The 15,803-nt window shown below is 59.9% G+C and overlaps 1 protein-coding gene across 4 annotated transcripts; it reads left to right on the forward strand.

The window, feature by feature from the left end:
* Nucleotides 1-528: 528 nt before the first annotated feature.
* CD276 (CD276 molecule) lies at nt 529-15,529 on the forward strand. Of its 4 annotated transcripts, none has more exons than XM_054837497.1 (9): nt 529-998; nt 2,836-2,932; nt 5,566-5,713; nt 7,074-7,424; nt 7,820-8,116; nt 9,262-9,402; nt 11,073-11,118; nt 11,498-11,533; nt 12,853-13,536. In XM_054837497.1, the coding sequence occupies exons 1-9, from the start codon at nt 907-909 to the stop codon at nt 12,854-12,856; spliced, it is 1,212 nt and encodes a 403-aa protein (XP_054693472.1). In that variant the 5' UTR covers nt 529-906; the 3' UTR covers nt 12,857-13,536. The 4 variants fall into 4 exon arrangements, with proteins under 4 accessions (XP_054693472.1, XP_054693471.1, XP_054693474.1 ...); XM_054837496.1 differs by having other exon boundaries at nt 532-998; nt 11,073-11,114; nt 12,853-15,529; XM_054837499.1 differs by lacking the exon at nt 529-998 and adding an exon at nt 5,171-5,423 and having other exon boundaries at nt 2,894-2,932; nt 11,073-11,114.
* Nucleotides 15,530-15,803: the final 274 nt, after the last annotated feature.

The raw sequence follows: 15,803 nt of genomic DNA on the forward strand, positions 1-15,803 counted from the left end.
TAGCATGTTTCAGGTTATTTTTATTTGCCTTTTAATTTTAAGCTCTCCAGGTTTGGTTGTTCCAGTTTTCCTCTGTAATCAGAAGGGTGAGGAGCTTCCTTTGCTCCGGAGCAATGAAAGACCCAAACCTCCCACGCGGGCACCTGGGACGCAAACTGCGGCCCCCGGAACCTCGGCGACACGGCAAGAGCTGCTGCTGTCGAGGGGCCCCGGAGGAAAAACAGGTTAAAACCAAGAAGCTGCTTCCTTTGGGGAAACATCTGGTCTGTGTGTGCTGCTGAAAAATCGCCCTTGAAAAAAGCCCGGCTCCCTCCCGGTGCCTCGCTCTTCCTCCTCCTCTTCCTCTTTTCCTGCCGCGTTCGCTTCCCCGGTCCCGACGCGTCCCTCCTGCGCGCGTCGGGGAGCGGTGCTGAGCGCCTGCCTGCCCGAGGCTGTATAAAAGGAGACATTGTGCGCGGGGGAGCGTGGGAGGAAGCTCAGCGCCGTGGTCCTGCCCCGGCCAAAAGCGACCCGATGGGTTGTGGGAGCGATGGCGGCGTCCCCCTAGAGCCCAGCTGGGCTGCACCCCCAGAAAAGCAAACTCCAAAAGGCGGCGAGATGAATTTTCCGAGGAAACCACGCTTCTTTTGTGTGGTCGATGCAGGAGGAAGGTTGCCTCGATGCCTCGCGCATCTGGGGTCCTGCTTTTCTAGGTGGGGGACCCTCATGGGTGTCCCCTTCCGGCACCGCAGCTCCCACATATTTGGGGGTTCCTCCCCTAGTTCCCCAGAAGCGTCTTCCACCAAGCATGGCGTGGGACTGCCGGTGCCTGCGGGCAGCCGGCACGGGTAAATCATTAGCCAGGTTTTTGCCCCGGGAAGTGGCCTGTGTCTCCGCAGGGGAAACTCCAGCTGCCTTTGGTCCTCCATGGAGGAGACGGCTCAGCCTGGCTCCGTGCACCCCAGTCCCTCGAATCTGAGGGCTCCAAAGCCCCAGCTCCGTGCACCCCAAGGCCCCAGGTACAAATGCTCTAATCCCCTGGCTCTGTGCACCCAGTCCCCCTGCTCTGAGGTGTCCAAAATCCCTGGCTCCGTGCACCCCAATCCTCTGGGGCAGTGAACCCCAGTCCCTTAGGTCTGTGTGGCCGCATCTCCCAGCTTTGAGGGCTTCACGCCCTGGCTCTGTGCACCCCAACATCCCCTGGTTCTGTGCTCCCCAGTCCTCTGGATTGGTGTGTCCTGGTCCCCCAGTTCTGTGTACCCCAACATCCCCCAGCTTGCTGTGCTCTGGTTCCCTGGCTCCATGTACCCCAATCTGCTGGCTTAAAGCACCCTGGTCCCCTGGCTCTGTGCACCCCAATGCCCTGGGTTAGTGTGTACCCCAGTTCCATGCACCCCAATGCCCAGGCTGTGTGTATCCCAGTCCCCTGGCTCTGTGCACCCGAGTCCTCCTGGCTCCATATGCTCAGGTTCCTCGGCTCTCTGCACCCCAATGCCCAGGTGCAGTGTGCACCCCAATCCCCCAGCCGTGTGCTCCCCAACTCCCCAGCCCCATGTACCCCAAACCCTGACTCTGTGTACCCCAAGTCCCCAGCCCTGTGCTCCCCAATCCGCAGCTATATGCACCCCAGGCCCCTAGCCCTGTGCTTCCTGATCCCCATGTCTTGGTGCTCCCCAACTCCCCAGCCCCATGCACCCCAATCCATTGGCTCCGTGCTCCCCAACCCCTAGCTATGTGCACCCCAATCCCCATGTCTTGGTGTCCTCCAGTCTGCAGCTATGTGCACCCCAATACCCCAGCTCTGTGCACCGCAATCCCCTAGCTCGGTGCTCCCCAACTCCCAGACTGTGCACCCCAGTCCCCTTGTTCGGTGCACCTCAATGCCCCAGCCCCGTTCACCCCAAATCCCTGGCTTGGAGCACCCCAATGACCCAGCCCCATGGACCCCAATGCCCTGGCTCGGTGCTCCCCAACTCCCCAGCCCTGTGCACCCCAACCTCCTGGCTTGGAGCACCCTAATGCCCTGGCTCAGTGCACCCCAACTCCCCAGGCCCGTGCACCCCAATTCCCTGGCTCGGTGCACCGCAATGCCCCAGCGCTGTTCACCCCAATCCCCTGGCTTGGTGGTCCCCAACTCCCCAGCCCCGTGCACCCCAATCCCCTGGCTCGGTGCTCCCCAACTCCCCAGCCCTGTGCACCCCAACCTCCTGGCTTGGAGCACCCTAATGCCCCAGGCCCGTGCACCCCAATTCCCTGGCTCGGTGCACCGCAATGCCCCAGCGCTGTTCACCCCAATCCCCTGGCTTGGTGGTCCCCAACTCCCCAGCCCCGTGCACCCCAATCCCCTGGCTCGGTGCTCCCCAACTCCCCAGCCCCATGCACCCCAATTTCCTGGTTTGGAGCACCCCAATGCCCCAGCCCTGTTCACCCCAATCCCCTGGCTCAGTGCTCCCCAACTCCCCAGCCCCGTGCACCCCAATCCCCTGGCTCGGTGCACCCCAACTCCCTGGCCCCGTGCACCCCAATCCCCTGGCTTGGAGCACCCCAATCTCCCAGCCCTGTGCACCCCAACTCCCGGCCCTGTGCACCCCAATCCCCTGGCTCCGTGCACCCCACCCCCGCGCACCCCAATCCCCTCGTTCGGTGCACCCCAAGCCCCAGCCCCGCGCACCCCAATCCCTTGACTCGGTGCACCCCACCCCCGCGCACCCCAATCCCCTGGCTCCGTGCACCCCAAGCCCCAGCCCCGCGCACCCCAATCCCCGCCCCCCCCGCGCCCCCGCAGGACCCGCGACCCAGCCCTGCCCCTCCTCCTCCTCCTCCTCCTCCCCCCCCCCCCCCCGCTCCCCCACGCAGGAAGCAGCCGCAGCCAATCGGGGCCGAAGCCGCCGCCCGGGGACCGGCCCGCCCGTGGCGGAGCGCGCGCTCCCGCCCGTCCCGCGCCGCCTTCCCGGTAAGTGCCCGCGCCCGGCCCGGCGGGACACGGCGGGGAACGGGGGGCCGGGGTTCTCGGGTTGGGGGGGGTGTGTGTGGGTGTGTGTGTGAGCCGGGTGAACGGGGCCTCGCTGCAGCCCCCGGCGGGAGGAGCCGCCGGCTCCCGTTTCTCCCCTCCCGCGGGGACGGGGCTCGGAAACCCGGGGCGTTGTTCCGGGAGGGAGAAATGAATGAGGCTCCACCCGAGCCGTGTCCCGCCGGGGTGGCGTGGGGCAGCCGGGCAGAGCCGGTGCCGGGGTGTGGGGGGGTGTGGGCGGTGTTGCCGGATGCTCGTTTAACGTATAGAGCTACAAGCCACCCCACGCGTGGGACGGAAAACCGAGTCCCAAGAGGAAGCGATTGCACCCCTTTTCCTCGGGATGAGCAAAAGGATAACCCCATCCCTTCCTTTCCACCGCCAAATAGCGCACCCCAAATCCCCGCCTGGAGCTTGGGGGCTGCACCCCAAATCCTCACCTGGAGTTTGGAGGCTGCACCCCAAATCACCGCCTCGGGTTTGGGGGCTGCACCTCAAATCCTTGCTTGGGGTTTGGGGGCTGTGCCCCAAATCCCCACCTTGGGATTTGGGGGCTGCACTTCAAATCCTCTCCTGGGATTTGGGGGCCGCACCCCAAATCCCCACCTTGGGTTTGGGGGCCGCACCCCAAATCCCCACCTCGGGTTTGGGGGCCGCACCCCATCTTTCCATCCCTCTTTTGCCACGTCCCCCAGCCCCGCAGGGTCCCGCTTTGTAAGCCGTGCCGAGAAGTTAAGCAGGGACTAAAAAATAGTCTGAAGCAGAGCTGGGCTTTTCTCTGGCGCAAACCCTGGGTAGGAGAGGAGGAAAGCGGGGGGCTCAGCCCGGGCACCCACAAAAGCTGGTGCGTGAGGATTTCTTCTCCCTGGACCGGCAGATGTTTTCTTTACGCCTCCGGGCGATAATTTGGCAGCTGAGAATCTGGATATTATAAAAACCCAGCGTTTGGGCTGCGTGATAGTAAATATTAAATGGTGATGGATGGTCCCCAGGGTCCCGCTGCAACAAAGAATTTATTTTCTTCCTTGGGTTTCTGGAGGGTTCAGCCTTCCTGGCTTGCCGTGCGCGAGGACGTCCCTCTTCGTAGGGTTCGTTATATCCCGACTTCGCGATGAAACCTCGGGTCCGGGGCAAAGCCCGTCCTTCGGCCGGGCTCAGACCTCAGGGATGGGGAAACTGAGTCACGGAAAGGCGAGACGCCTGCTGAAAGACTCCCGACTGCAGAAGGAGGGTTGCGGACACGGGCGTCTCCTTTCTGTGACACCTCTGAGATGGTCTGGCAGGACTCGTAGGTCACGAAACCTATAAAATATAATTTATTTAAGCATCACCAGGAAAAGGAAAGAACTTGAAGGGTGAACCGTGAGCGAGATGAGTCACGGTTTCCCTCGCCCGGGCAGCTGGGCGATGCCCCGTCACCTTCTCCCACCGCAATTCCCTCCTTTCCTGGCTGCTCGGGGCTTGCTCTGGGCTCGTCCGCTTGGGAAAAGGTGAGGGTCAGGGATCTGGTTTAAGAAAAAAAAAAAAAAAAAAAAAAAAAGCTGGATAATTTGTTTTTCCCAAAGGAGCCTCGTGCTCGGGAGGGAAGGAGAGGAGATGCTTCCCCCAGAGCTCTTGGGGCAGAGCCGTGCCTCAGTTTCCCCCTGGAGCCGAGCTGAGCTTCGGGGCTGCCGTCTCCCCGATTAAAGGGGATTTAAAGAGGAAGGCGCCAACAGCCGAATTTGTTCCCCCTGCACCCCAGGAAACCGGTGCCGTGACTCCGATTTATTGCAAATACGGCTATCGTGCCGAAAACCGTCGGCGGTAAAGGCTCCGAGCGGAGCAGCGGGGCCCTGGGATGTGCTGGGACAGGGATGGGACGCGGCAGCGGTGACGCTGGCTGCGATATCTGGGGCTCGGTTATGCTACGAGGGAGGAATGCGAGTCACGAGGAGCCCGGCGAGCTCTTGGCACGGCTGGAGAGGGATGCTCGGGAAGCGAGCCACGGTAGCCAGCGGTGCCGGGCGGCTTGCCCTTGCCTCTCCCCGCATCCAGCTCCCAGATGCTCTGGTTTTATTCCCCGTTTTTTTGGGGCGACCTCATGCCGGAGACTTTCCTGCCGCAGAGCAGGGATGAACCTCGCAGCCCTCAAAGCTGCCGGCGGAGCCAGGAATCTGCAAACCTCTTATTTTTGGTTTTTAGCCGTTTTGGATATCGGGAGCGAGTTGCCTCCTCTCGGAGGACGGGGACGTAACAGCCAAAAAAGCTGCGGAGAAAAGCTGGGAAAGAGAGAAACAAAAAGGGAGGAGAAGCAGCGAGGAGGGGAAGAGGCTCACGTGGCTTCCTGGGGCACCGGCCAGCGCCTCCGGCACGAGAGCTGCCTCCGCGTCCGTCGGTTCCCCGATGTGCCGGGCTGGGGGCGACCCCCCCCTCCCTTCCTGCGGTTTACGATGGGGTGGGTGCTCTGCTTGCCGCCCGGCACCCGGAGGAGACGTCTGGCACGGGACCCCCTGCCTGATGCCGATCTCCTGCCCTCTCCTGCTCTCTGCCCCTCGTCCCCAGCGCCGTCTCAAGTGTTTTCTTCTGGTTTTCCCCAGCTCAGGGCGCTTTCCGTGAGAGAGAAGACTCCCCGTGAGAAGGACCCCCGGGGCCGTGCTCGCTTCTGCTTTCTGACCCGCCCTTTGCTCGTGCCAAGGATGCTCTGCCCGCTGCTTGCCCTGGGAGCGCTGGTGCTCAGCCTGGCAGGTGAGCGGGGCAGGGGGGGTTTGGGGGTGGTACCACCCCAAAGGAGGTGTCCCGAATACCGCACGTTCATCCCAAGAAAGCTGCCTTTGACCTGTGGTTCCTGGAGGTAGCACCCGCAAAGCGTTTCTCCTGGTTTCGTGGTCCTCCAGCCGCCCAGAGCATCACCCCACGGGTGCGATGGCTTCTGCTGCACGTGGGCCACCGCCTCCCGTGCGCTACAACTGAATGGCGAAGCCATGGAAGGACCAAATCCTGAAGTTTTTGGGTTTTTTTTGCTTCCCCGGGTCTGTCCCCATGCGCTGCAGCTTCTGCCCCCCCAGGTTGCAGCACCTCAACCTGGGAGAGACGTCGGGACTGAATCCTTTCGGGATGCTCAGCAGCGGTTCCGGCCAAGCTGGGTAATATTCCTAAAACCCGCTGGCATTTATTATTAGCCGGAGGGAGACGTGACGCTCTCGAGTCTGCCACGAGCCAGGCAGGCTGCCCGAGCGCTCTCCTCCTGCCTGTCTGCCCGTCTGCGGCCCCTGGCAGGTCTTCTCCAGCCCGGCCCCCTCCCGCGCCTCTTCGTCCTCCCCCCCGTTCGGGCTCTTGCTTAAAATTTAATGTCTCGCCGCTGCCCTCGTCCCCAGGGAGGTTTTTGCTGCGGGTAACGGCGTTGCTGTGTTCTGCAACGGCGTCGAGGTCAGAATATGAAGCAAATCTACCTCTCTTGGTCGGAGATGAGATTTATTTATTTTTTTTTTCGCCCTTTTCCTCCTCGTTTTGGGGTTGGGAGGAATTGGTGTATGAAGCGCCGATGGGTTCGCTTGGAGGGACCCCAAAACTAACTCCGAACACAGAGGGTCCGGCAGCCTCAGCAGGGTTGGCATCGCTCCCTGACGCAGCGGCAGGGTTGGCATCCCGCCGTGGCTCGGCGACGTGATTGGCGGCGTGCCGCGGCGCTGGGAAGAGGTTGGCATCTCGCCGTGGCGCGCCGGTTGGCATCGCGCTGGAGCGCTGGTGCCATCTAGCGCCTGCCAGACCGGCCACGGCACTGCCTGGAGGACGTGGGACTGTGTCGTCACCTTCGTCACCCGCCGACCTCCTCTCCCTACGGGGAGAAACCGGGCTGCGTGTCCCCGGGGGGGTGCAGGTTTGGGTGCCGGTGGCCGCAGCTGATGGCTGAAGGCAGCGATGCCCCAGGTTTGGTGCTGGATGTGGGGTGGGCTTGGCTGGGGAAGGTCCTGAGATGCCACCTGTCCTTGGGTCCCTCCCGTGGGCATCCCTTGGTTTGCTTAGCTGTTATCTAGATGGAGAATTCAGGAGGTGCTTCTGGAGGGTCTCACCACCACGTGCTTTTGCCCTTGCCACCCTCCCGCAGGTGCCATGGAGATCCAGGTCCCGGATGAACCCGTGGTGGCTCTTTTTGGCCGAGACGTCACCCTGCGCTGCTCCTTCTCCCCTGAGGCCAACTTCAGCCTCAACGACCTGAGCCTCATCTGGCAGCTGACGGACACCAAACGCTTGGTCCACAGCTTCTCCGGTGGCCAGGACCAGCTGGCAGACCAGGGCGGGGGCTACGCCAACCGTACGGCCCTCTTCTACGACCAGCTGGCCCAGGGCAACGTCTCGCTGCTCCTGCGACGCGTGGAGATCTCGGATGAGGGCAGCTTCACCTGCTTCGTCCGGGTCCGGGACTACAGCAGCGCGGCCGTGACGTTGCAGGTGGCAGGTGAGAGATGGAGAGTTGGGGCGTCCTTCCATGTATTCCCCAAAGAGAAGGGTTCTCCATCGTGCTTTGGTCCTTCATGGAGCCTCTTTCTCTCTCCACTCCTGCTGTGGTCTCCCGAAGAATTCAGCTTTCTGTTAGAGACCGTCCAGCTGCATCCCCCTAAAATATTGCTGGTGAGGAGTGTGGTCCCTTCCTTGTCATGATGGAGAGGCTCTCAGTTGAGATGCCACCTGGAAGGATGGCCATAAATGAACCAAAGCTGGGGAGGCTTCCGCTGGTTGGTCTTATCAGCTGGAAGAGTTTGTCCTGGGGTTGCCCAATCTCATTGGGTTGCTCCAGATCCTGATGCTTTGGTCGTCTCCATCGCTTCATGCCAGCTGTCCTCTCCCTTGCAGCTCCCTACTCCAAGCCTAATATGAACCTGGAGCCCAACAAGGACTTGAAGCCAGGAGATCTGGCGGCCGTGACTTGCCACGCTTCCCGCGGCTACCCCGAGGCCAACGTCTTCTGGCAGGACAGCCGGGGCAGCAACATCACTGAAAACGTCACCACGTCCCAGGTGGCCAACGAGGAAGGTCTCTTTGATGTGCACAGCGTCCTCCAGGTGCTGGTGGAGCCCAGCAGCACCTACTCCTGCCTGGTGCGAAACCCGGTGCTGCAGCAGGAGACCCAAGCCTCCGTCACCATCACAGGTGAGCGAGCGAGGGCCAAAATTGGGGGGAAGGAAGGGATGAGCTCTGTCTCAAGAAGGTGACCGTGGTGGCACCGGGATCCCTACTGTGGCCCAGAGCCACCCTGGGGGTTGCTACCCCGTATCCCCATTCTACCTCTCTCCCCATGGACCTACAAGGGTGACTTGAGGCTGTGCTGTCCTCCCCGTCACCCCACGCCAGCGTCCCACCTAGAACCAGCATCCTCGGTTCTTAGTCTCTAGCTTTCCTAGTTGTCCCGTCCAAGTCTAAACCACCCCCGAAAGCCAGGGCGGGGCGCGGTACTTGTCTTCTCCTTAGCACGTGGCCACGGGGTGCTCTCGATTTGGGGTTCTCCATCCCAGCTGCGACAATCCTACTTCAGAAATACGGGCTGGAGGAGTTCATCAAAGGCGTTCAGCCTCGCCGCTTCGCTCCGAGCTCCTCCCGCCGCCCTCCTGGAGCTCTTTATAACCCCGTGCGCTCCCTCGTAGCGTTAATTAGCGTTTAATTACCCTCGGTACGGCACTTGCTGGGTTGGGAAGGTGGGTCCCCGGTGGAGCATAAACTTTTTGGCTGGATGCACCCCAAACTCTTGCAGGAGAACTTGCGTGGATGCTGCTGGTTGGGGGCAGAGGGGTGGCTTTGGCGTGGGCTCGCGAGAGCAAGTTGTCACCCTGGGGGGTGACGTTTGGGGCAAGACCCTTTGAAAAAAGGAGCAAAGTTACGGGGAAAAATCATATTCCAGCGCTCTAGGAAATATCCCCCGGTCCCCGTCCTTCCCGGTCCCGTGGCGTTGAGATGAAAGAGGAGAAGGAAGCGGGTGGAGCATCATCTGACGCTTCTCTTGAGCTTCTCAAAGTGAAGGGTCAGCCTGCCGGTGGAATTTATAAGTGCAATTATTTAAAGGTTAATGAAGTATTTTAGGGAGCGACTCAAGACCTGCTGGGGGAGACGGTCATTAGAGGCGCTGCCGGTTTTATTTCCAAAGCCACCCCTTAATGCCGCTGACTCCCTCCGTGGGGACGCGTCCCCGCTGCCGCCGAGTCCCGGCTGGCAGGGCCGCATCCCCTTGGTCCGGCGGCGATGCTCACCGCGGTGGTATTTCTCTCCGCCCCCCCTTCCAACCTCCCCTCCTTCCCTGCAAGGCCAACACCTCGCCTTCCCCGCCGTGGCTCTCTGGGTGACGGTTGGACTCGCCGTCTGCGTCGTGGTGCTGCTCGCCGTCCTGGCGTACGTGTGCCAGAAGAAAATCCGCCAGAGCTGCGAGGAAGAGGAAGAAAACGCAGGTAACGTGGCGGCTGTCGCACCGACACCCCCCCCCCCCAAAAAAAAAAGGGATGGGGTTTGCAGGGGGTGACGGATGGACGGATGGATGGATGGATGGACGGATGGAGCCAGGGGAAATTTTAACTGGCACGAGTTTGCCTTGGTGGTGGCATCTTTTAAAGGATGAAGGGATGCTCGGAGCCGCTGGGGTTGGCGGGCCACCAGCAGATCCGTACCGGAGAGCCCACGCCGGCTGCGCGCGTTGCTCCGGGGCGGCTCTTTCAAACGTACGCCTGAGTTTTCCTCCCACCCAGCGTCTCTTCCCCCTTTCACCGTCCCGCTCCGAGCATCCTCTGCGCGTCCCGTACCCGCAGCCGGGCGTGCGTGGGGCATCTCCTTCGAGAAGATGCCTCTAGCGCTTGCCGCCGTGGCGATGCCGAGCGCTTTGACACGCAGAAGGAGCACGAGAGAGATGCTCCGTGCTCTTGTTTTCTGCATCCTCCTCCTGTTTGTGGTTGGCTTTTTTTTTTTATGATGATGATGATGATGACGAAGAGCTGTTTGCACAAAAAGGGGCAGCTTTGTTGCCTTCAAAAAGCTGCCGTGCTCCGAAAATGGCTGCAGAAGCAGCTTTGCTGGCGTTCCCCGTTTGTTTTCTCTCGCCGCCTCCCGAGGCGTTCGCTTTGCCAAAGCTGTTCCCCGCCAGCAGCGCGTTGCAGGGCCGGGACCCGCAGCCTCCCTCCCCCGATGGGGGGGTCCCGCTTCGCTCCCCCCCCTCTCCGCCAGGGCGGACGGCGGTGCCACCGCGACCGATGCCTGGCTGTCGGGTGACCGAGAGGGTTTTTCCCTAGCAGATTCCAGGGAATCATCTGCAGGAGATTATATATATATATAAAAAAAAAAAAAAATATATATTTTTTTTCCCCCTCTGTAATGGTGTATTTTCTCCCCAGCCGAGGGATTTGCAACGCCGTGACGCTCAGCTGTGGCCCCTTCGGCTCCCGGCCCGCGATGTTTTGCACCGATAACCGCACGCCCTTAGCAAGAACCTTTTGCCGCGCCTCTCGGTCAGCCCGAAAGCAGGCAGGGACCCTGCCTGCGAGCCTGGCAGCCCTGGGGGAGGCAAGAGGAGCAATTTTTGCCGTTTTTTTTTTTCCTGCCCAGGAACAGCATCAAGAGGAGGTTTCAGCTGTGGGGTGCAAAGCTCCCGGGCTCCCAGATGGGGTGAGCTGCGGATGCTCATCCCTCGGTGCCGATGGGGTTATCCCGGAGGCGTTGGGGGATCCGTGGTCTCCCAGCTAAGCCCTTCACCGAGCGCCGCTCCAGATGGCAGCCGTGCTATAAATAGGGAGGCGAGCGGCTGCGGGTTTTTGGGGGTTTTTTGGGTTTTTTTGTTTTTTGTTTGGTTTTTTTTCCTGCTTTGCCACCCCAACACAGCCTTGAGATGGGGGAAAATACCCTCGAGGGGGTGGCTGGGTGTGAGGTGGGTACCAATCGCCTCTTCCCTGAGCGTCGCCAGCGGGTTGGCAGCGCCCGGTCCCGAGCAGACGTGCGGCGATGGCGGGTGTCTGCGTGCAGCTGGGGATGGTGACCATCCAAGGGACATCCGCCAAGCCCGGCTGCCCGGGAAAAATGGGGTTCAGGGGTGAAACCCGGCAGATGCTTCACGTTTCCGCTCGCTCTTTTGCAGGGACGGAGGAGCAGGATGAGGAGGGGGAAGAACCCAAGACAGGTGGGTGCGTGATTCTTGCTTATTCTATACGCGAGCGCCGCCGTCCCCTATGCACGCAAACACCCGGCGTGCTTTGCACCCTCCGTCGGTGCTCAGCGCCGTGCTCGCCCGATGCTGTCATCAAACGGATTAATTGTATACCCGGTGATTGCCTTTATCCGCTGGCACAGGATGAAACCCGCTTGGGATGCCGGCTCCTTCGTTGCCGGGGAGATTTAGGGATTGGGGGTTGGTTTGTGATAGAAATCGGTGGGTGCTTCCCAATTTTGGGGTGGCTTCCCCCAAAATGGAGCTTTTAGCTGGTTCCTCCAAGGGAGGCATTCCCTTGCCGAGCCCCGTCCCGCGCGGCGGGCTCTGACCTTGTGCTGTTTTGCTTTTCGCAGCCCTGCAGCCGCTGAAGAGCGCGGAGAGCAACGACGGTGAGTGCGTTTGTCAGGCGACGGCATAGGACCGTGAGCCGGCTCGTGGGGAAGGTTTCTTCCTGAGCACGCCGGAGATGATGCTCAGATCTAAGTGTAAAACATCTGTTGCATCCCCATCATCCATTAGTGGCTTTTTGGGTGGTTTTTTCCCTTTTTTTTTTTTTCCTTTTTTTTTCCCACCCCCCTGCTCCATTTTCAATCGAATTTTCCCAGATGGATTATTTCCCAGCACCCATTTCCACTCCGCTTTGGGCTGCGCTTGCTCTGGCCACCGCTCCTCATCTCCCAGCAGCAACGGAACGACGCGGCCGGTGACTTCAACGTGACGGCTCTTTTTATTCTTCCTTTTCTTGGGCAGTTCGAGGCTGAGAAAAGCCTCCGACCGGGGTCGTTGCGGGGAATTCGGGTCCTTTTTGAGCGTTGCTGTGGCTTTGCTAAGAGGAAGGAGAATCGATGGGGTCCATCCTTGCCTCGCATGAGCTTCATCCCTCCCCACGCGGAATTCCCCAGCAGCAGCCTGGTGCTGAATTGTTGGTGGAAATCCATGAAAATTAAGAATCCCACCTCCTTTTTCTGCCTTTCTTCTCCCAAACTCCTGGCTCGATGCTGCCATCACCCATCCCAGCCCGACGCTGGGCTCCAGCACTTTCCACGTCCGATCAGCCCCCCTCTTTCCCGACTCATCCTCCTCCCGAGACCTCCAGCATTTAATTTCTTTCCTTTCTTATTAAAAGCAGATGCTCGGCCTCTGCTGCTGGCGAACCTCTGCTAATTTAACCCTCCCTCATTAATTAACAGCCCTCTTTTTTTTCTTTTAACGCCGCTTTCTCCCCCACCCCGATCGGTTTATAAAAGCCTTTTCTCCCTTCGCACCTTTAGCGTCAACCGAATCCGCTTTCCCTTTATTTTTTTTTCCCCTCCTCCTTCCCTTATCACCCCCTTTATTTTTTTTTCCCCTCCTCCTTCCCTTATCACCCCCTCGCGAGCTGCCGCAGACCGTGCTCGGCTTCCCGTCCCCGACGCAGCCTGTTTGCTTAACCCCACGTGCGAGACGTCCTCGACCGCTTTTTCAGCAGAGCCGAAGCTTGAAGAATAACATCTCCCAGGGTTTGCCGGCGGCGGGGGGGGAGTTTCTAGCCAGGAGGATGGATGGAGGGATAAAACCACACCTGGGCATCAGCCCTGGGAGCGGGGATCCCAGTTTTCCAGGGCGAGGAGAGTCCAGAACTGCCAAATTAACTCGAGACCTGTGAATTATTATTCTTTTTTGATGCCTTTGCCAATTTTTTTAGGTTTTTCTTTTGTTTCTTCCCCAGATAACGAACAAGAAATTGATTGACGGGAGCTGGGACACCCCCAAGCAGCGCCCTGTGCCTTGGACCAGCCGAGATGTCCCCAGTGGGGACGAGCTCCGGGTCCCCTGGGAAGAGCACGGACCCGCTGCCACCCCTCGGCCCGCGCCCCGTCACCCTTCCTCCTTCCCCCGGCCACGTCTTCGGGGCGCCCTGGGGCGGGAGACACGCTGCGTCTCTTCATCCCCGGCGAGCCCTGAAGACCAGCGCATCCTTCTCGGGGAGGAAGCTCCTCCTTGTCCGTCTGTCCATCCCCGTGCTGGGCTGAGAGCAACCGGGGGTGACCGTTCCCCCACCCCGGCACCCTCCGGTGCCCTCTCCCCCGTGGTCGCAGCCGAGCCAGCCGCCTTCCAGGTGCCTTCCAGGGCAAATTTCGGTGCCCTTTCCGAGCCCAGAGGCTTGGAGAGAAGCGATGGGCTCAGCGAGGTCCCTGGGAGCGATGGATGGAGCCCCGGAGGCTCTGGGAAGACGGATGGGACCTGCGGGACAGGAGGACAGCGTTGGTGCTCTCGATCCCGATGGATTCGCTGCTCTGGGGGAACGTATGGGGACAATTATTTTTTCACGTTGTATCACTGTGGTTCCCACTGGACTTTTATTTTTGCCTTAAATGCAAAATCCCATCGGGGTGTTAATTCCCTGCCTCAAATTAACCCCGGGGGATTTTTTTTTTGGGGGGCGGGGGGGGGAGAGCGTGAAAGGCAGGGCTTGGCGGGGGGGACACGACCTGCCGGCCAGGTGAAGCCCCCCTGTCCTCCCCGTGGTGACAAAGCTTTGGGGGTGAAGCACTGGTGGGGATGAACCTGGCCGGTGCACGGGGTCGAGCCTTTGCGTTTCCCGTGGGATCAGGGGTCTTTGCCCCCGCCCCCGTACGTGTCCTGGGGGCCCTCCCTCCGCTGCTGGGTACTTATAGGGTGCGTGGGGGGGCACCCAAGGTGAACAGGGTGGCGTGTCCTTGGTCCTGCTCCGGTGGGTGGAGAAGTCCTGGCTGTGCCCTTCGATGGCTCTTCTGCCGGTTTTCATCTTTATTTAAAATCCAGAATCTGAAGGGCATTTTTGTGCCTTGAGAAATAAATTTGGGGGTTGTTTTGGACAGTGCTTTCCAGGCTCGGCATCGTCTCTGGGATGCAGCTTTGGCCGTGAAAATTTGTTGTCCCCCTTTCAGCCCCCGGTCCCCTGCAGCCACTGCAGCACGTCGCGCCGTGCCGCCCTCATCCGTCGCCCGGCGCGGGAGGAAAACCACTCCAGTGACGGAGAGATGCCTGCCCTCATCCCTCCTCTTTATTTTAATACCTCCAGCAGCAGAACGAAGAGCAAAATCCCGAAGGGACGTCGTCATCCGTCTGCGATCGCTCCGAAATTCAGGCTGCTTCATCCCATCCATGGGACGCGAGTGGGGTCTGATGGGGACCGGTGGGGAAGGGACTTTCCTAAATCGCCCACGGAGGATTATTTTTAGCTCTCCTTCTCCGGGCACGAAGCCAGGCTCTGCATTTCAATAGAAAACTATTTCTAAAAGCGAGACGATGGAAAGCGCGCTGGTATCGAACTCGGATTAAGAAGGGGCTGGATGGTGATTTCGTTTCGGGGTTTTGATCTACAGCCTGAATTAAGCGCCGGCGCAATTTTTAATGAGGTGCCAGGAGGTACCATTACTATTATTTAGCACCCAGACGCTGGGCTGGGGGAGCGAAACCATTAACCACCCCCCCAGCTCCTTGTCGGGCAGCAGGATGAGTTGTCCTCAGGTCCAGGACATCTTTAAAGGTCCTGAGATGGTGCCAGCATCCTCAGGGATGTCTCCTCCGGCTGGGAGCTTTCTGGGGCATTTATTCGAGCAGATTTGAGGGTTGTTTTGGGTTGGTTTTTTTGGGTTTTTTTTGGCAAATGCAGCCTGGATCATGCAGGGAAGGGAAATCTGGAGGGTGGTGAGGAAGAAAATGAGGATTAAGCTGTGGCAGCCCGGGGCAAATATTACTTGGGTGGCTCAGGCTGATGAGCTGTCCTGAATTGTGAGCTCCAGCTCGGGACTGAGCCGCTCACGTCTGTCCCTGGGAGGATGTGCTGTGCTTTGCCTTGGGATGAAGAAGCCCAGGAGGAGCTTAGTTGTCCCCCTTGTCCCCAAGTGCCATCCTGCTTTTGGGGCTGTCCAGGTGATGGATCTTTTTGGGGGAGGAACCCATCTTCTTCAAGGTCTTAATCCAACACGCCGGTTTATGGGTGCTGCGGATGAGACCCAGGCAGGGACGAGGTTGATCGGTCGCGATGCTGCGGCTCTGCAATTTGGTTTTTTTTTTCCCAAAAGCCCCAACATCCTTCTCCACCCGCTCCCGGATAATGGCAAACCTGGCAGCCAGGAAAGTAGGATTTAACAGGGATGCAGAGCGCAAAGGACCCAGCACCGAGAGCTTGGGTCCTTGGGTCCCCCTCAACAGATTAAAAAACCCCAACAAAAATCTTATTTGGCAGGTTATTTCAGAAAGTGCTGGGGCGAGTCTCTTCCCCAGCGCCGATCGATGCCGGCTTGATTCTCCCCATCAATAATAAATAAAGGGCTCCTGCTTCTCCGATTGACCTAATTACGGAGGGAGGGGAGGAGAGAGGTGCTGAGCCTTGTTGCTCTCCACCGAGGACCGCACGGGCCGGGTGATGGACGATGGGATGGGATGGGAAGGGATGGGATGGGATGGGATGGGAAGGGATGGGATGGATGATGCTCCTGCACTGCTGGGGTGATGTTGCTGCCCGTCCCTGTTGTCCCCTTCTGCCCCCGGTTCACGGATGGGGCCGTGTCCCTGCAGGCAGCCGGGATGCTCTGGAAACCCCGCGAGGTGGGTCGGACCCAAGAACTGCCCGGCTCGGTCTAAAAATCCAGGATTTGTTGTGAACAACCAGTTTTTATTTTATTTCCCTTT

The sequence above is a fragment of the Grus americana genome, chromosome 10 (genome assembly GCF_028858705.1).
Source record: "Grus americana isolate bGruAme1 chromosome 10, bGruAme1.mat, whole genome shotgun sequence".
NCBI lineage: Eukaryota > Metazoa > Chordata > Aves > Gruiformes > Gruidae > Grus > Grus americana.